The sequence below is a fragment of the Tyto alba genome, unplaced genomic scaffold, assembly GCF_018691265.1.
Source record: "Tyto alba isolate M040663 unplaced genomic scaffold, T.alba_DEE_v4.0 Super-Scaffold_49, whole genome shotgun sequence".
Lineage (NCBI taxonomy): Eukaryota > Metazoa > Chordata > Aves > Strigiformes > Tytonidae > Tyto > Tyto alba.
In genome coordinates this window covers 2,133,734-2,154,332 of record NW_024881325.1, presented here as the reverse complement: position 1 = coordinate 2,154,332, position 20,599 = coordinate 2,133,734, and the positions used below count along the sequence as shown (strand labels likewise).

General features: G+C 38.1%; 1 protein-coding gene across 13 annotated transcripts in view; it reads left to right on the top strand.

Moving 5' to 3' along the window:
- The window catches only part of IQSEC1 (IQ motif and Sec7 domain ArfGEF 1), a 352,024-nt gene extending 338,535 nt beyond the window's left edge, over positions 1-13,489 (top strand). For 11 of the 13 annotated variants that reach the window (XM_032995862.2, XM_032995863.2, XM_032995864.2 and 8 more), the window contains 2 exons: positions 7,398-7,447; positions 8,784-13,489. In XM_032995862.2, coding sequence (XP_032851753.1) covers positions 7,398-7,447; positions 8,784-9,350 — 617 coding nt within the window. In that variant the 3' untranslated portion in view covers positions 9,351-13,489. The remainder of the gene's footprint in view (positions 1-7,397; positions 7,448-8,783) is intronic. The other 2 variants (XM_032995874.2, XM_032995875.2) reach the window with 2 other exon arrangements.
- The last annotated feature ends 7,110 nt before the right edge of the window (positions 13,490-20,599 follow it).

Below are 20,599 nucleotides of genomic sequence, written 5' to 3'. Positions count from 1 at the left end.
TTTCAGCAGGCTTCCAGAACTAGTATTAGAGAAACTTCAAGCACTTTAAATAGCTCCTCTTCCATAGTTTGTGTTTAATTTCTGGGTTTTTTTTTTACCCTTGAAAGCATTTAAACCATTGTAGATTGCTATATATACTTTTAAAGGAGCGTGAAGACAGAGGAAAAACTGTGGTTTATAAAAAAAAAAAAAATGGTTGACTTGTGCAAGGAATAACCCACTTTAGTTTTCCTTTCTTTTTTCCTTCCACTTTGCTTCTTCCCCTTTACACAATAGGCTTAGAAAGACAAGGAAAGAAACTGGTCTCTGTGTAATGACCACTTTCTGTGTATTTTGTGCTCAAGTCTACCTGTGTTACCACACTGATGAATGAAATTGAGTGAAGCCCTGCTAAATTCTGCCCAGAGCTATGTAATTCAGATACAGTGTGTCCCTGATGCTCTTTTCTTAGTTTGTAACTCAAGAAAGAGTTCCCAATTCTTGCAAAAGAGGTTGTTGTGAAGTACTATTGCAAATACAATAAAGCAGGCCCTAGTGGACAAGAATAATGATACCCACAAAACCACTGATGAGTCTTAAGATTTATTAACTGATTAATATAGCCAAAGCCTGGAAAGGAGTGGTGGTGTGATTTTTTTAGCCAAAGAAAAGCCAGGGGAAATTTGGTATGTTTTTATTTTATGGTTTGCCTTGGTAATATACAACTGGTATACCCATGTCATAGGGGCTACCATGGGTAGTAACCTTGCCTTTCAGTGTTAAATGCGATTCCTGTCATTTACAAGAAGTCATATCTGAACACCATCCGACTATTCAGAAAGTACTTCTGGGGGTAGTAGCAACTATACATATACACATTTTTAATTATCTTTTTTTAGTTCACAGTCTGTGTTACATACTCTGATTTGTTCTTTTCATTGCAGTGATAATTTAGAGTATAGTCATAACTTCACTACTGTGTATATCTTTGGTAGTAGACCCTACTTTTTCCTTTTTTTTAACTAAAGAGATTTTAGCTATGTTGTAATAAAGAATATTGTTGTAAACTGAAATTACAGCCTATGTTTTATGGGTTTATGTATGTGCATACAAATATGTAGAGAGTGAGCTCTTTCAATTATTTTATTCTATGTTTAGGCTTTCATACTCATATGTCCATCTGCTTCATTAAAAAGGCCTAGGACCTTGATCCAAAATCAGGCTGAAGTTGAACATTGGTGCTGGATTGGCTTCCATGGATTTTAGATCAAGGCACTAGTCTTCATCACTATTACATTTCAGATTTGAGGATACTTCCATCGTCCTTTTTTGTTGTTTTGGTTTTATTTCATTAGAATGAGAACTACCATATTGTTGAATATGTGAGTTCAGTGGGTATCTGTACCCATAAATGTGATTCCTGATTAATTTCTTTCATCCCCTAGGAATTTTTCATCCTTATCTTTCAAACATTGCCATGTATTTAAATTCATGTTATGGGGTTTATGCAATAAACAAGTATTTGTAATCATGAAAACATTTCATGTTTCCACAGGCATGCCTACAATTGGCATGCTTATTACTGAAAATAACTTTTTTCCATAATAAAAAGTAAAAATCACTCACAGACTGCAGGGTTTATCAATGACTTTGTTAAACCCAACTAAACTTAATTTTAACTTGAAAGAGTTGAGAATTATGGAGAGTTTCTGTTTGGTCTTGTGCAGTGCATCTGACTTGAGAAATTACATACCTGTTACTTGCTTTGTTATTTGGTGTAATTTTGTTGAGATTATACATGTCTTTTCTGCCTTTTCTCAGTGAATAGCTTGCATGTGAGGCTGATTTTGTTTTAATATGGGACAGATGATCCATAGAAAAACAAAGAAATCTCTTTCAGTTAGCAAGATACTGCATCCCAGTGATTATACCATACTAAATTACTTCTGTAAAGCGGTACTGAGTAGGTTGCCTCAATTCTTCTTTTTTGTGGATTAAACACAGTATCAAAACGGAGGAGGAACAAGAGAGTGGGACTGTGTGTAGATATGTCTTTCTGTAGGTAAATGCATGACAAAATCGGATTTTTAGAGTTCCTTTCTACATTTAAACATAAATCTAATAAACATGAGAAAAATTGCCTGTTTGCATATTTATGCAGTAAGGCAGATAATTGTCCAATGGACATTGCAAAAACAAATTGAAATTTTTAAAATATTTATTCAACGAAGGGGAGAGCTGATTGAACAGCTTTTTGGTTGCATGGGCATATGACAAAACTATTTAAGAAAACAGTCCATCACTCTCTATCAAATATCACAGGAGTAAATGGTGGCTGTGGAAAGTGACTTTACATTTCTCTCTTGGAAAAGAGTGACTATTCATAAGCTGCTTAGATCTAATGAATGTTGATACCCTGAATGATTCTGACTTCTAAACTGTCAGTCGTAAGGACAGGCAAGATTTCTCTGTCAGGAAGCAATGTCAGGAATCGCTTCCTGATGGTTCTTCCATGCATTTGCCATGATAGCTTAAATCGTAATTGTGAAAAGTATGTGCATGAGCGTCTCAGAATTTTAAAGATAGTATTGTTCCTTGTGGATTGACAGTTCTTTCCGTGCAATAAAAAGCAGAATGTGGCAACCAACTGTTCCAAGATGTGAATATGTCAAAAGGACTTAAAGCTTTATTTTTCTTGAAGGAAAAAAATATATAATTTTTATTACACATTCTTGAGCTATAGTCAAGGAAGAACTGAATTTATTTGTCCCCGACTTTGAAATACTTAATTTACATAAAAATATTAGAAGACAGACAAATTTTAATGCTGTTAAAGCTGAGTTTTATGGGTTCAGATAGAATTTTGGACGTTTCACCACTTACTCCGTGTGCAGTTACAGGATAAGTAGGTTTACAGAAAGATGTGAAAGGTGTGAAGTCCAATCATGGCCATTAGTATGTGGGAAGAATGATTTCGTTGCTAAAGCAGAGCATGGAGAGTTGGACTGGTTGCGCTTCTGATTCTGTAACTCTCTCAGGTTTCTTGACTGATTTTAGGCTAGCCGGTCTGAATTCCAGTAACTTTGAGTTGCTGGAGGACCCAGTGCTTCCACATTGAGTTTACAGGGGTACCTGTGGAAATCAAGCTTTATTCCCTCCCCATCCCTAACCTGTAAGAGGGGAATAATAATTACACACTGCAATGTTTTAAAATCTGTAATTTTACGGTTTGCCTTCATAATACACAACTGGCATACCTATGTAACCTTGGAATCTGCACAGAAGTGCAGGGTGGTATAATGGTTACTGTTAATATAAGTTGTGCTTGTCTCAATCTCCTGAGCTATCTCAAAACAATCACAGAGCAGTAGAGACTACTTTAAAGAACAACAAAAACAAACCAAAAAAAGAACAAACCCAAAACAAAACATAAAGTAGTTCCAGAATTAAAATAATTCTATTTGTATATTGCATATAATCTCAGTCATCAACCTTTAACTTTTCAATTTATTTTTTTTTAACAATTTCATCATGTATTTTTTAAAATTTCCTGTATCCCAACACGTAGTGAAAAAGACTGTGGAACTTCTCAGCATCATAATACCCTTAAAAAGACTCTGAGTTCATGCAGTTACAGAATTCCTTCATCTGTTGAATCAGTCTGTGGTGGGACGATGCAGTCCCTTGGCTCCTCCCTCACCTGATGCAGGCAGGGTTACTAGGTTATCTCCTCCTTCCTCTCCTGTGGATTTTGGTGCACTATATGGGCCAGAGGATACTAGCAGTGTTTTTCTCCCTTATTCAAAGAGCTTTCCAAGTAAGGAGAGATTTTTTCCTATCTCTTCCCTTGTCACTGTTGTTATATTTCCTATTCTTCAATGCAATAGCAACAGTAATGGGCATGACAGAACTTACTTACATTTTTAAATAAAACACATTTGTATGATTTAAGTCTTTTGTGATACACATATGTTAATACCAAACCATTTTACAAGTATGTTGTACAAAGACACCCCACACTATATATAAGCACCTTTGTATCAACAAGATTTCTGTCCTTTGGAAGAGGCACTTTTCCAGTGGAGGAGGAGTTCAGCAAGGCGAGGTGTGGTTATGCTGTCTTTCCATCTCCTGAGACTTAATCAGTATTTTGAGAGTACTCTGAAGATGCCAAGAAACTTAATCAGTATTTTGAGAGTACTCTGAAGATGCCAAGAAACTATTTTCACAATTGGTGTGAAATATTATACCTGTTTCACCCAAAAAACAGGATGAAAATATGAAGGTTACAAAGAGTCTTTTCACCCTGGAAAGTGGTCTTTAAATTAGTGATTAGAGCATATTGTTTAGTTCTGAGCAAGTCAGGTTGGGTAATACCTATAAGCTCAGGAGCTAGATGGCTACAGATTCTGCTGCTGCTGGGAGTATCAATTTCACAGCCTCTGGAGGCCAGTATAACAACTCATCATTATAAAGAGCTGCTACATTAGTTGGCTTTACCAAAACCTTAATTTAGAACTTTTTTCCAAACTTTTTTTCCCCAAGACATACAAAACCAGATCATTGTTAAGGTATCAGTGTATCTCACTGGCATAGAACAGTTTCAAGAAATACAGGGTAGCAGTGAGAAATACTTAGATTTACCGTAATGATCTGCACATCTGTGAGATCAATTTCTGCAAGGTAGAATGGATTTTTATTACTGAAACTCTGTATTTTCTTTTGGAATGTTTAAGTTTGTAGAAATACTTCGATCACTTAATATTTCCACTATACGTTTTAAATATTCTTAGTTCCATATAATACATGCACATATATGGGATGTATTATACTTACGTAAGTTAAAGATATTTCTTCCACAGAATATTCATATCTAACATCAATGAATGTTGGGATGCATCAGGAAAGACTAAATTAACTGAAATTTAGTTTTGTAAAAATAAAGACGATTCTAAGTAACATCCTTAAAAATTTCAAGTAGATCAGAATGTATTAAGCAAAACTGGTCTTCAGATTAGATAAATATCCCTTGCTTTATATCACAGCTGTTATTATGCGAGTACAGTTATGCTTACATACCATTCTAGACAAGAGTCACTATTTTCTTGAAATGCATTTGAACGCTGCAGCTCTGGGGAAACATTTCTGAGATGGGATGCCATCTCAAAGACCAGAGAACAGTGTTGTATCAACACCCATTGGCAGGGGCAATGCTCTAGAGGATTTACTTAATAGCTTTCATATCCCACTGCAGCTCAATACAGAAATTGGGTTCGATTTGTTTTTAAGAAACAAAGCGCTCTTTATGGTGATAGTGACTATCTGAGAGAAATTACAGGCATTTTAAGTAGGATTTTCTGTTTGTTCTTGGCTTTGCTGGTACTACTTTGCCCTGAAGTTATTCTAAGCAAAAATCCATCTGTCTCTTTCTGTCCATATATGCCGTATATATACCGTGTTCATGGTTATTTTATTAAGAGACTTTGCCTTATGCAAAAGGCATTAGATTTTCCTTATTTCCTTCATTTTTGACCACATTTAATGACTTGTGGCAGCTGTCAGACTTATTTGCAATATTGACTGCTAAGAGATGGCTATCTTCCTCTGTGTTTTGTGTCAGCAACCAAGAATGATTTGAGTGTTAATCAGTACTAATCCCATGAGCAGAGCAGAAAAATTTTAAAGCTTGACTAGAAGTAAAAAGAAGGGATTATCAAACCCAGTTTTATTTGGGGGGTTCATAAGATAGCACAGTTATGGTTTTGATGAGGCTGAAACTGCATCAAGAGATAAACCACCAGGCTTCTGACACCGAGCCTGTCTAGGGGAATTGTTCAGAATTCCTAAGAAGCCAAACAAAACACCTTAACTACAAACACCTTCCTCTCAATTTAATATCAATGTAGAGGGGTTGGTACTGGGGAGTCACTCCTGGTGATAATGAGAGAGGGGGAAATGTTACAGTAGTCTAAAGAGAACTGTTGCTCTTGAGAAACTTGTGTTGTAGGGCGGCATCCCACGACTGGCCAGGTGAAAGTTATGCTTACGGATCCAATAGGTGGTATTTTTAGATCATACTGATCTTGTAAGACTTGTAGGTGGTCTAAATTGGTCTATGATAGGGTATGTCAAGGAGTAAGAGTGAACCTCCCAGGAATCACTCTTGTGTCCCAACGTTCTGCTCTTTAGCTGTGATACCACGTGCCTTTTGGGCTTCTAAAGAAGAGGGTATGTGGCTCACAGGTCAGTGATGCTGAAATCTTCACATTCCTCTCCAGAACCACCTGCTAGAGTAGAAGATTCTGAAGACAGCACTATACCAATGCAGGGCAAAGGTTGTCTTTGATGCCTGGCCTTGCAGGAAAGCAATGAGAAAGCATTGAGAAAATTGAGGTTTATAAAAACATGCAGATTTTAGCGAAGCTTTGAGAACCTGACCACTCGTCAAAAGTTAGCTTTGTTTATATACCCTGCCAGTAAAGTATTTTGAAACTTTGCAAAGCCATGCTCAACAAGCTATCTTTTAAAAAATACCTATTTCCACTACAGCCATATGCTATTTTCTCTCCTGTGAAATCAGAGAGAAAATCTGGGATCATGTATTCTGGTTCTTTAGGCAAACAGTCTGGTGTTTCGTGTGTAGTTTTAGGCAAATGTCTTTGGCAGTTTGAGAATATTGGAGAACAAGTCCATCATACTTAAAGATAAAGCACTGCACAGCTAAACAAACAAAATCTAGCCATAATGTCAAGACAGATTCCAGATTTATTGATAAAAAATTAAGTTTAGTTTTTTTTAAACCTCATGAAAGAAGATTATATGAAATCCACTGAGTTTCAAAACTGAAAATGAAATTATGAAACTGATGCCCCTTAACAGTCCCCCACACTGAAGTTCAGAATATGTCAATATTAAATTTTGTATGTAAATTAATACCACCCCACAAATATGTGTGTATATATATATGTATATATACATATGTGTGTATATATATATATGCTACCAGCCTTTAAAGAAGGAAACTTCATAGACAATTAGATTCCAGGAAATCAAACAATTTAAAGTTGTTGCTGGTCAACGTCATTACTGTACTATTAAATACAGATGCTAAAATATATGTATTTTAAGAGTTGTACAAATTAAAAAAAAAAAAAAAATCACACCCTGCTAATGATAGTTGATTCACAACAACAATGCCTCTTAAAAATTAGCCAGGTACAGAAACTTAATATAACTAATGGCCTTAAAAATCTCGGTTCCTGCCTTAGTAGCTGCTGTACCAGTCCAGTGCGATGTTAACCCCCCTGCAGCCCCTCTAGTTGCATTTAGAAACTCCTCTAGTGATTCAGGGAAAGCCGCTGTTTTTCACCTGGGTCTTGTCTCAGTCTCTAATCTATGGTGTTGCATGTCCTGGGCAGGCAAGCGTGGGCGACGCAGCAGTGCAGGATCGCTAGACAGCAATATGGAAGTAAGTAGGAAGTTACTGATGTCTAGCTGGATGTGATGATGTGCATTTCAAACCTTTCTTTTATATACATATTTTTTTGCTCTTTTTTCTTCTAACATGTAACCTGCCTGCCTCAAATAAGATGCATGCCTAGGCTACTCACTCGGTATTCTTCCAGCTTAAAAAGCACTGACAGCTTGTTTTAGACCAATGCCATTTTTGGTTTGAGCTAACCCTGTTCCCTTTGTTCCTGCAAGCATGGTTAAATGAATACAATGTGTCCTTTTGCCACCATTTCAGCCGGGTCCCAGCTTAAAAGCCCACTTGCTCTTTGTTACAAAGTACACTGTTCTTGCTGTTTGATATTTAGCTACAACTGTTGACTTTCATGCTCAACCATTCCCATTGCTTATTTTCAAGTTAAATTGCTAAATGTATGCAGTCATGACACCATGGAATTGCACAGATAGGGCATGGGAGGAAAAAAATATGAAGATAGGTGAATTCAATGTGGATTTCATGAGATTTCATTCATCTTCAAACCATTTATATATACTGTTCATGTCTCTGAATTCAGCTTGCAGATTTTTTCCTTTTTTTTCTCTTTTTTTCCCTCTTTTTTTTTTTTTTATGTTTGCTTTAGATAGATTGCAGTTTAAATCTAGCACACTTTGCCTAAGTACTGTTGTGTCCCATAACTCTTTTTAAAAAATACAACCCCCAAACTTCCAGAAAATAAATACACCATTCCAAATAATAGAGAACGTTGGACCACAGGTCAGAAGAACACAATCCCATAGAAATCTTAGTGGCAAAAATGGTATGGTTCCATTTAACACATAATTCAGAGGTAGGCTTGAGAAGCAGCACTGTGGCATATAGTAGTGGAAAACTACTATTAAGAAAAGTTTAAAATACTGTTTCAAAATCTGAATTGTAACTGTAATATTTGCTGCTGTGTGTTTAACTATTTAGGTTGAATTTAATGTAGTTTTAGTTTTTGTTGTAAAAAAGCAAGTATGGTATTTTTTACAGTATTTTAGAATGTATTTTTCCTTTAAAAACACACTCCTAGGTCTTATGTCATGTTACTCATCCGTGACATTTTTCTTATTCAAAGTCATAGCTTTCAATATTAAAGTACTGAGAGAAAACCATTTAATGCTTAAAATACCCCAAGAAGGGCACGAGTGCCGCATTGGCAACGTAGAGAAGGTGGAAATAACATTTTTCCTAGAACTCTTAACATAGTCCACCCATGTGAACAGTGAAGGAGGAGTTTGTGGGTCAGTGTGAACTTTTTCTTTCAAGCATTTTAAGATTTTTTTAATTTTTATTTCTATTAATTTCTTTTTAGGGGTCCATCATTAGCAGTCCTCACATGCGCCGAAGAGCTACATCAACCCGAGAGTGTCCATCTCGCCCTCACCAGACTATGCCTAACTCCTCCTCACTCCTAGGTTCCTTATTTGGTAGTAAAAGGGGGAAGCCACCCTCCCAAGGCCATCCACCATCCGGTTCATCACAGCAGCCTCCGCACCCTCCAGCAATCCCGCATCAGCAGCACCCACAGCATCCCGCCGCCGTGCACCACGCCGGGCCAGGCGAGGGGCCGGCGCAGGCACCGGTGCACCCCCACCATTCCCAGTACTGCCACATGCAGCAGAACCCCCCGCCCTACCACCACCACCACCACTACCACCCTCCCCAGCATATCCAGCACCCTCACCAGTACCACCAACATGTGCCCCACTCCCAGCACACCCCGTACATGCAGCACCCCCACGCGCCACACCCCCACTCCCCTCACCCCCCCCTGCCCTCCCACCCCCAGCACTCGCAGCACCACCACGGACCGCCACCACCTCCCTCCACCTCCGCCAGCACTAAGCCCAAGCACAGTGGCATCAGCACAATAGTCTAGAACACCTTGACCCTCCCGGTAACTGTAGTTTTAAACAGAGTTACAAAGGCACTTACAGGAAGCAACAGAGAATATTGTCAGTTTTTCCCTAGACGATTTAAGCGAGTCGTGTGAGCTTAAAGGCTTTCTGTTACTAAATAAAATAATGCAAGTTAGCGCAGTCGATACTGGTTTTACTTACCTACTCGATAGACGTTTCCCATCTGGTTAGTTCTTACTTCCAAACTGCCTTGAAAACATGCTGCTTGCTGAATATGAGTAAAGCTACCTTTTACACCAAATCCCTTGACAATTTTACACGCATAATAAAAACGTAGTCTATGAAAAAAAAGAGGAAAAAAAGTGATACAGAACTGTGTGTTGCATTCTTGCTCCTTTATTGTCAATGGGCAAAAAAAAAATAAGTAGACCTGATATGGTTGATGAAAGTACGTAAGTAAACTTTATATAATATAAATATATAAAGATATAAATATATATATATATACTGTATAGTTAACATTTGTGCTTGGAAATAATTTTTTTCAGTCCACAAAACTAGCAATATAGACTTTACAAGGATTTCCACTTACTTGATAGGACAGTATAGTAGATGAATAGCATATGAAAGAGTAGACCAAAAACATTAAACCTTAGAAACTATTTCAGACATTTCAGTATTTTCATTAAAAGTCCTCTGGACTTGCTAAGATTTCTAAGCAATCATTACTAAATGTGCCAAGTAACATAGCATTTAAATGTTGTAGTCAAATACTGCTTTGTATAAATCCTTATTTTATTAACACGATAATATCATACGTAATCAGTATTATAACTGCTCTGCTATTTCAGGTAAGCAAACTCGTTAAGATGCAGTAATTATACCGTAGCAATGTAGGGTGACCGTTTACCAGTGGTCATCTTCAGGCATCGGTCACACAAAGTCTTAGACACTTTAAAGGCTGTGATAACTGTGAATTTACATGATCCACGTTTCTTTTGTATGCATATGAGTTAACAGACACACATGAAGAGTTACAACAGGTGCATGTATACACTGCAAAAACATTCATCTCAAACATGAAAATGGCAAACTTCCATCCTTCTCAGCTACTTTGTTTCCTGTTTACCATAATTTCTCATTTTTACCCCCAGTGAAGCTGAATTCTAGTCAGAGTGTTTCCAGGTGGAAGTGCTCTAAAACTTGAAGGTTTGTTTGAGAATTTAGTATAGGGTTTTTATATATATATATATATATATATAACAAAAAATGTAATTCCATGTAGCCATGTGCTAGCAACAAAGTGGCTTCACCATTTTTCCTCATCACATTTGTTAGTTTGAAAGTACCCAGCACTCAGCAGGCTGAGTTTATGCTCAAACCCTCACTTTCATAGTTCAGTTAGTTGCAAGACATCACATAAAAACAGGCTGTGCTGTTGTTGCTTATGTGTTGTAATCAAACCATTTGCAAATTTCTATACAATTTTTATCCCCAAATCCTGTGCAAAGTTACACATGGCGCCTACTTTATAGTTTCAGCATTTTGAGCCACTGCAAGGACTTTACACCTAAACAGTAGAGACAAAGGAATCACAACTGCAAAACTGTACCAGCCTAAAAGCAAACCTTGAAGAGGATGAGCAAAAAGTTCCCGTGTGAGATGGGTAAAAGTAATTATAATAACAACTAGTCCATTTTCTATTTAACCATAATAAGATTGTCAGGAATAATGGGGACATGAGAACAAGAGAGTGACTTTTCATATTGGCTTGCTCATGGCATCTCTAACACTGGGGGGGGAGGGGGAGAGGTTGAGTAATTTTTTCCCTTTCATACCATTGATATCACAATACCAGCGAAACTGCAAACTGAGCACTTTGTTAACCTCCACAGAGAGCAAATACAGCAATCTAGAGTTTAGCCTTTTGTTTAAAGCTGTCCACGTTTGTTTCACACATGTGCAATATGTTTTCCCCTTCTGCTCCTTCTCCTCTAAATTAACTTCGTGAAAAGAAAAAGAAAAAAGCAGGTAATTACATCATTATTTTTAAGTATCACTCATACCATTCTAAATTCTGCGGCTTACCTTAAGAGGGCTCATATGGGTCCCCTGAGGCTCTCTTCCTTGCAGTTTAAAAAAATATATACTGTTCTTAAAAGGGAAAGTAGAACTGTCTGCATGTCATCTGATGTTATTAGTGTGAGGCTACACTCTACATATTGTATATTTGCAAAATATATCAGTGTTACTGTTGATAATAGTTGAAGTAAAGTGATAACATATTTCAATATGTAGACTTTTCTTCATACATCTGTACCAATAGTAGAGTCTAACTGTAATTTATAGGTTGTTCCAGAAAAGATAAAGAACTGTTCGGGTACAAACATCTTTCAGAAACTGCATCTTTTAATTAAAGCAGAGGTAAGAATGCTCCTCTTCACTGAGTGACGGATTCTGTACTTGTTTCAGATGCAGAGTTATACTGTAAGTAAAATCACCTGTGTAAGGAATAAATGCAAAATATGCAGTAGCAGTGGAGAGGAAAATCTGACACTAGCTATGTTAATTAGCAATGAAGATGTTAAATCTCCCAGATCTGCATTTGCTTTATGTTTAAAAGCCCCTTTCATTCATTTAGATTAGAGTTACATATCAATATTCTCAACTTACACTGTAAGCCACATTTTAATGCTTGACCACTGATTTTCCATGTGCAATCAATTAAATATTCAGGACATGTCACAAACATGCATGCAAAAAGAACATTTACACGTGATTTCGTGCACATGTGGGGAAAGAGGTTGTGCCTACCCTCTGGGTGCATTAGGTTGCATGTGTAAAACCACGGATCATTTTGAGGCTAGTTTAAAAAACAAAACTGGTCATATAAGAGCACAGTATTTGTAAACTCTGTTATTTCAAGTCAATGAGGAGAAACTGGACTTGATTTTTTTTTTTTTTTTGACTGTGTGTTTGTATGTACTTTAATCAAACAAATGTGTCTTGGTGTCAGCATAAGTCCTAAGAACTTTGCTGCTTGTTTAGGATTATAGTCTAACCTCTCTTGACTCCATCCTTAACAGTTGCTTAGAGCAGTGTGGATCACGCCTATAATAGGAAAATGATAGTACTTTAACAGTGTGTGGTTAAGAAAATTAATTTTTTCAGCCTGCAGGCAGGAGTAGAATTGAGAAGGTTTTTTTCTCAAATGCCATTGCCAATTAAAAACTGGTACAGAACTGCACAGAGCGACCATGTTTCTCTTTTCCCATAAATGATGTGGCAAATGAGTAATGCTGATTTGAAAAAATGAAAGGGATACGTAAAGAATGAAGGTGTGGCAACAAAAAATCTTTTCTGGGACAACAATCAAATATATATTTGGGGGTTTTATTTTTTTTTAAGTTAAGAATGAAATGTAAAACAATGTAAAAACAAAAAACAAAGTTCATCCTAATATAATGTGCGTCTTGTATTGCTAAAAAACCCCAAGTCTAACATACAGTGTAGAATGATTTTCCCATCCTGTACTGCATGCAGCAGAAGCCTCTTGTTTCTTGATAAAATGAGCTGAAAGACAGTCAGCAGATATTTAAACAATGAATCTCTAGATGTTGACTTGCTGTTCCATTTGAAGCTGTGTGTTTTCTGCAGTTAGGCATGCATTTTGCTGTTCCGTTGTAAAATACCATCGCACTTCTTGCCTGCAAAATGGATTATTGTGTATATATTTAAAAGAAAAGTGGAACCAATAACAAGATTAAATTTGGGAAAGAGAAAACGGGGTGGCGAGAATGGGACCAGTAGGGGGGAGTAGATAATTCTCTAAATTGTACATAGTGTGTAAATTAGTATTACTATTAAGTCTGCAGTCACTTTGAGGTTGCCTATCTCCTGCTAGGAACTTAAATCAGCTTTGAGTTGTATTAAACTGTTAGAATTAGGTCTTGAATGCAGACTGTTAAAGACTTCAAAAAACGTTATGCTTACAAGAAGCTTCTGTTCTGGGGAGGCTTGAGACCCCTTTTGTAACTATGGGGAAGAAAGGAGTGCTTTCATTTTAATATGCATTCTGTTTGTAAGTAGTAACAGACCCTATCGATGTAAAACTATAACTGTGATCATGTGGAGAAATCAAATAAATCATTTAAAACTCTTTGTTTCTCATTTTCTGTAATCCAAGAGCTTCAACTCTTCAGACTTGAAATGGAGGGAATTCCTTCCAGTGACACCCTGGCCCTGCTGGGTCAGTGGGATTTCTGCTACTCCAAAGGGGCCAAGATTTCAGTCGTCTTCTTAAATTAAAGAGAAGTTGGTGGAAATGGTGGTCAGTACTTGGAGACTGTGATCCCTTCTCAGTAGGTTTAGATTTGGTTGGTGGTACTGTAAGTACATTTAGTTCCAAAGTACGACAAAGAGCAATAAATACAACACCTGTATCTGCAAGCACGGAGAGGTAATGCTGAAGAGGCTTTTTGGTGTGCTGCTTACCAAAACGTTCTGAAGTTGAAAAGCAGTAGCCAGATTTTGAATCTTCTTAAGCGTGAGCTGTCCTTAAACATGTTCAACTGATCCCGTTAATCTTTTGGCTATCCCGCTGCCTTAGGAGCTCATGTTCAGGCGACTGTCTGCCCTTGCCTCCTAAGTGTTCTGAGTTTGTCCTGCCCGGGGAGGCGGTCCTTCATTTCCTGAGTGGACGCTCCGCTCTCGGGAGCGAGCTTTGGGAGTATGCATTGCTTCTGGGTGCCCGCCAGCAGGGAGCCGTCATCGAGCATCAGTAAGTGATGTAACTCAGTATCACCCCGTTACTCCTTGTACTGCATTTATTTGTCGCGAGTCTTAATTTATACCGCAGAAGGATCACAGGCATATTTGCCACACGTGGCCTTCACGATGTTGGATGTTACACTCCCGCAGTTACTTTAGATAACAACCTGCGGCATACACAGCCGTGTTCTTATTTTTGTGCATTTCCTAGATTTTAAGGGGATTATAGTGTGTCCATAACACCGGCTAAAACTCATGCTTGGCTGCCAATTTAAACTAGATACTGTGTTTGCTTGGTTTTTCTATGAATTTTAGGAAATTCTTAAATTATTCTGTGGCAATAGTCGGCTATGACATATTTTCGAATGGTGGTAATTTCAGGATGTACGTCTTGATTAATAATTTTTTGATAGGTCAGTACCCATTTAGCACTAGGTACCTCCAGCGTGCCATCCCTCTGAGTTGTGCGACCCATTAGAAGATATCCGATGCCTCACGGAAACATTCTGTTAGTGGAAATAGAAGAATTCGCAGTGATGTTCTTTACTGGTACTTCCATTCCTGTTTTAGAAGCTACGATTTTAAGAATTGTGATACAGCTACATTTTGAGAAGGCAAAGAGTCTATCTTCTCTAATTTAAGAGCCTTTACATGTTAGAAATCCAGGGGGTTCCCTGATCCATTTTAAAAGTAGGACCTAAATAATATGTCTAAATGCTGCTGCTTCCTACCTAAACTAAGACTAGGTTGAAAGCATTTATGGTCTGGCACTACTGGAGACAAATAAATAGCCAAAGGAACCTCAGCAGCAATTGTGGTTTGTGTGATAGATTTGCACTGGTTGCAACAATGCCAAGTAACTCAATTTTAAACTCGCAGTGCAGGCTAAGCATGTGAGAATCCAATAGATCACAGCTGTCAATGGGGTTTTTTAAATTTTAATATCCTTATTTGTTTGAGATGCTCATCTTAATGGAGTTGCATTCCTCAGGTCTCTGATAAAGCTTGTGCATGCATTTCTAGTGAAAATTGCCCTCATTTAAGAAGTTACATTGCCTTCTTGCTGAGGACAGGCAATCTTAATATTAAGAAAAAGGTCAAGGTTTCAAGGTTTTCTATCATAAACTGTAACTGGAGAGCACATACGTTGCAAGTCGGAAGTCTAACGTTTGAAAACTTTTCCTAAACTCTGTCCTACATTTGTGCATTTTAGGTGTTTCTGGGTACATATCAGTACACACATAATTGCATGAATGGTCATGCAATTAGTTAATCACAAGTTACTTCAAGCTGCTATCTAGAAGAGGGGGGGTTACTTTCCAGGTATTTTCTGTACTATTTATGTTGAAATAAGGGAAAGCAATATTGAAATGACAGGAAAACAAACTCAAGAACTTTGTATGTTTTACTTCGGAAATATGTTCTATCTGTCTCTCCAGGTTTTTGTTGACTTAACAATCTCATGAATTCTATTTACCTTTTGTTTTGTTTTGTATTTTTTTTTTCCAGTTGGCCTTAATCATTGATTTTCATTCAGAAGTTTCATAAAAATGGGTGTAGTAGGATTTTACCGTATATTTATTTGGAGTATCCATAATACTTGTGAGATGTTTTATTCATCAGCTACAACCTGTTCACAGGTGAGATTTGGGACCCCCAATTATTTTTAAATTTGTTGTAGAGTATCACAGGCCCTGGTCACGCAGGGTCCAGAATATCTTCCATACACTGTTGCTAATCCCTCGGCATTTTAGATGGAGCTTGAAACACTAAGCCAACTTCTAGGGGGTTTTTCTGCAGTCATTCAAACAGCAGCCACAAGATACCAGAATCGTGCTGCTATTAGGATTGTGTGATAAATCATACTTCAGTATGCATATGTACTGACAAACGTATTTGCAGAAGATGAACGAAGTATTTACAGTAACATGCCATAATAAATCTCTACTGGTATTATAGCTGCATTATTATATACACCTTTTTACACTTAAGACTTAAATGAAAGTTGTGTGGGTGATGCTGACTTGAAACCATCGCTTTTGACAACTGGTTTGATTTACTATTTTTAGCATATGTATAAATGCATATTTTTAGGGATAAATGTTATGGAAAAAATCCCCTTTACCATTTTTTGCAATAACTGAGATGTGAAATTAGCATCACGGTTCACCAGACACAGCCATCTCAAATCACAGGGGCATACAGTATATCAGCTCTGTTGTAAAATGACATACACAACTTCAGCTTTCATTTATTTCTTTGTATTTAGACGTAGCAATTTAAACAGGTACATATAATGAGCAAAGAAAAAACAATCTGTCTTTAGTAAGATGAATAGGGTAAATTCATTCTAACACAAATGAAATATTATGCATGCATAGTGGAAAAGGCTTTTTCTCTAGAGCTTCTCATTTCTGCTACAAAATAATACATTAACAAGTGTTTGACAAAGAAATGGGCTTTATTTTTTTGTCTGGGGAAATGGAAAAAGCAAGGACTATGCAGGTGTTCTGGGTTAGGAGGCTGTTATTCAGCAATGCTATCACAATAAACCAAAGCTGGAAATAATTAATTACTACCCCTTTTTTTTTTTTTTTTTTTTTTTAAATAATGAGGAAAAAATGTGACTTTCAGACACGGAGTTTCATCATACTTGGGTCCGGCTGCGCTGAGTGTGTGCAGCCCTCCCTTTGTGCGCGATCCTGGGCCAGGAACGCAGGGCTCCCGGAGCTGTGCTGGCCGCCGTGCCTCCGCGGGGGGAGGAGAGCGAACGCTGTATGGGGGGCACTGAGGAAGGAAGCAGCGGAGCACATCGCCGCGTGCCGAACACGTGCTCCTGCCAGGACTGCGCTCCTGCAGGGGGGTACAACCCCCGTGAGCATTTTTGTCTTCCGTATGCTCTTGACTGATGATTATTTTCATTTTACTGGCTAATATTCCTTTATAGTCCTCTCCAACGGCAGAGAAGAACGTTTTTATTTAATGACTCATCCTAGATACTGACTTTTCCATCTTTCTGGAAATCCTGTGTCTCTGCTTCTGCCTCAGCCCTTACCCCAGGCTCCAAAAATGCCTTTGCTGCAATTAAAATTTAAAAAAAACAAACCAAACCAAAACCCCCACAATGGCCATAGTGTGAGACACTTCTGCTGTGCTTCAAAACTTGAGTTGTGACAAGCAGTGACAAGAAGTAACATTTTCTAGCCCAATGAGAAACACGTACTGAGTATTCTAAGCAGGACTTTAAGCATCCCAAGTGTTTATAGCCCTGAATTTTCACAGCATTTCAGCAATTTGTAAAAATTTATTTGATTATGCGCTAACTCTTCTGCTGTAGCGATTTGTAAATTCTCAAAATAGGTTGCATGTAGATTTTATACCTAAAGGTGGGAGAAACTTTGGTTTTAGTCTTTCTACTTTCTTTCTCCTAGCTCAGCATTCAGATTTCTGGGCTACTAGAATATTTCATGACCCTGCTAACATCCTTGCAAACTGTCAGCATAGCTTCATGCAGAAAAGGTGCCTGTACATTATCAGTGAGCCACAGGGCAGGCAGCCTGAACAATTCCTCTGGCTGTGTGGATTTGAAATAACTTGAAGGAAAAGCTGGTGAAAAAGCACTTGCATTTTGGGTCATCTGTTCCTCCTTCCGTATATGAGAGGAGAGAAAGAAATGTCTCATCTGGGATGAAGCAAATTATTGGACTAAAAAAAAATTAATAAAATGTTCCTGAGATCATGGAGCTCCTTTCTTGCTCTCCAACGTTAGGGTATAATAAAATTTATTTTGGCAAAGAGTCTCTTGACACATCTCCCTTCTGTATTCATTACTACTGCCAAGATGTGCTTTATGCAGTTGCTGCAAGGTCTTTTTATAGCCACGCTTGTTCTCTCACTTCTCACTGCCGTTTCTGTGCGGTATATAAAGCCTGTGCTATCCAGGTTAGCTTGCTGCTCTTTATCCACAAATGCGCTCACACAGAATCCCACAGTAACAGCTTGTTTCCTAGATTGAGAGTTTAGGTTATCTCCTTCACAGAGCAAGAATTATACTTGATTTCAATACAACGCTTGGCCTATTTTCTCTCTCTTGGAAAACTAGAGCTTATTTGGCTGTAAAGAAAAATGTATAAAATTTATAAATTTATAATTTGAAATAAAATACTTTTGAAAATAAACTAGTTAAAAACATAAGATAATTTAGTGTTTCCTTTTAATCTAACATGACAGAGCTAATTGACAATCTGCCTGTAAGTGCCACCTTAAATTATGAGGAATCTCTTTCACTAACAATATGTATCTATTTCTTTTTCAGGTTCTTCTTACGATAGCCACAGTACAGTAATTCTGGATGCACACTAGCTTGGACAAATGTATTTATACGGTGACTGTGTTAACATTTGTGTTTCAAACACATTACATTACTTCCATAGCATGTAACCAGGAGCAAAAGTGGAAATACCAGTTCCTGCTCTCACCCTTCCCAAGACTTAATTCGTAAGCCAACTTTTTTTTTTAAATATTCAGAGACAGGAGAGATGATGCAGTGAGCACATCATCACATGCCCACGGGGAAGACAGTTATGAATTTCAAGTGCAAAACCTTCCTACCATCTGTCTGACTGAAAAGGAGAAAACAACAGTTGCATAAAGGGAGGAGAGACTACTGAAGGAATTGTGTGTGTTTTCCTGGAAGTGCTGCAAAGACTGGTGAATACTTTTGTAAAGTAATTTAGACCTACAGTGGCGATTTTTCAGTAAGTAAAATACCCATGTCTCAAGGAGCTAAATATTCTCAGACGTTTCTATTACTGAATACCAGTTTTTAAGCACTCTACTGAAAAATATGGTAGAGTAAAAAGGAAAGGAAAACTGTAGGGTCATTTCGTGATACTCATTTGCTGATCTAGATCTCTTTTTGTATGAATTCCTTCTCAAGAAAGCAATTCCATGTGGAATAGACTGAAATGGATATCACTGTGGCAGCCACGGCTGATCACAAAACGTGAGCTATGAAGAGCTCTGTAACAGCTGAGGGACTAGCTGGTCCAGGAAGGTAGCGAAGAGTGGTCTAACAATTTCAGAGAAAGCTGAAATAAGGCGAACATGTGGATGAATAGCTGAGTGGCAGAGACAGCAAAGATAAGTTGTAAATAAAAGTGGAGAAAGAAAAAGTTTGGGCATGATGCTTAAGCAGAAGACCATATGTATATATATATATAAATATATATCTTGTTTTAGCAGCATAATGTTCAGTTCTGTGCAATGCAGTTTGAAGATGTTAACAGGTCAGAATGGTAGGATTAGGTGTTACAGAGAGTTGCAGAGAACTGCAGCTGCCAGAAGTGTGGTATCAACTGTAGTTACATACAACATTAGGAAAGGTGGTGTGTATGGGTCCAAATAAATGGTGTGATACCGTTTGTGTCAGCACAGAAACAAATGAGGATTCTCTATGTGCAAGTGGTAGTCTGCTTATGGTTTCATGCTGTGGATATGCTATCATCCACTGTGATTTGTTCTGCAATCAGAAGAAAAATCAGGCATGTCTCTAGGATATGCTCACAATACCATTCTCATGCTTAGTGAATGAATGCACAGGGTGGAGTGTGCTGGCTGCTGTTTCAGTTCCTTTGAACTTCCTGATGAGGCATCTTTTTCCTGCTGTTTCCCAACTGCCTAGCCTTGTTTTTGCTGTTTGGATCATATTCTTCAAGCAGTCTTTTACTGTGCTCTTTGTTTATCCTTTCTTTAAAGTCGCCAGATCGCCCCACTTTGTACTGGCCAGAACCAGTCTGACTTGTCTCAGCAGAGGGTGGCCTCAGCTTTAGCACTTGTGCCCTTCCCGTATACAGGCTGGGGAGGATGTCGCTGGACCCACACATCTTCTCCTGACCCCCCCGGAGGACCTTTGCTACCACCACCTCTGTCCAGAACTGGGATGTGGCACTGGTGTGGCATCAGCCTCTCCAACACTTCACCGTTTACCGCAGTGCCAGACAGCTTCCCTCTCTGTGACATGGTGTGGGAAGGCCTGCTCACTTAACCCGACGTGACATGAGGCTGAGCAGCACAGCAGGCTTTTTACTATCCATACCACCATCCACTACCTGTAGATAAAGGCAGCCTATAGAGGCAGTAACATGTTGTCACTCCACCCCAAAGATTGCAAAGTGCTGGAGTCATCTTGGTGTTTCCTACCTTTTTTTTTTTTTTTTTTTTTTTTTTGTCTTTCCTGAAAGGGATAGACATCACCTCTTGCTTTTCCACCTTTCAAACTTTCCCTCTTTTCTACCTTTCAACTTAAAAGAAGTTGGACAATTTTACTTAACCAGAACTGAACAGGTGGAGATTAGAAGCTCAGGATCAGTTTTGGTAGTCAGTACTCCTGTATTCCTGTAACCACAAAACTGTGAAAGTATTCCAATTTCATGGGGAAGCAGGGTCCTGCAGGTAGCCTCTCCTATCTATTGCCTCTAGCAAAGGGGGCTGGCTTTTT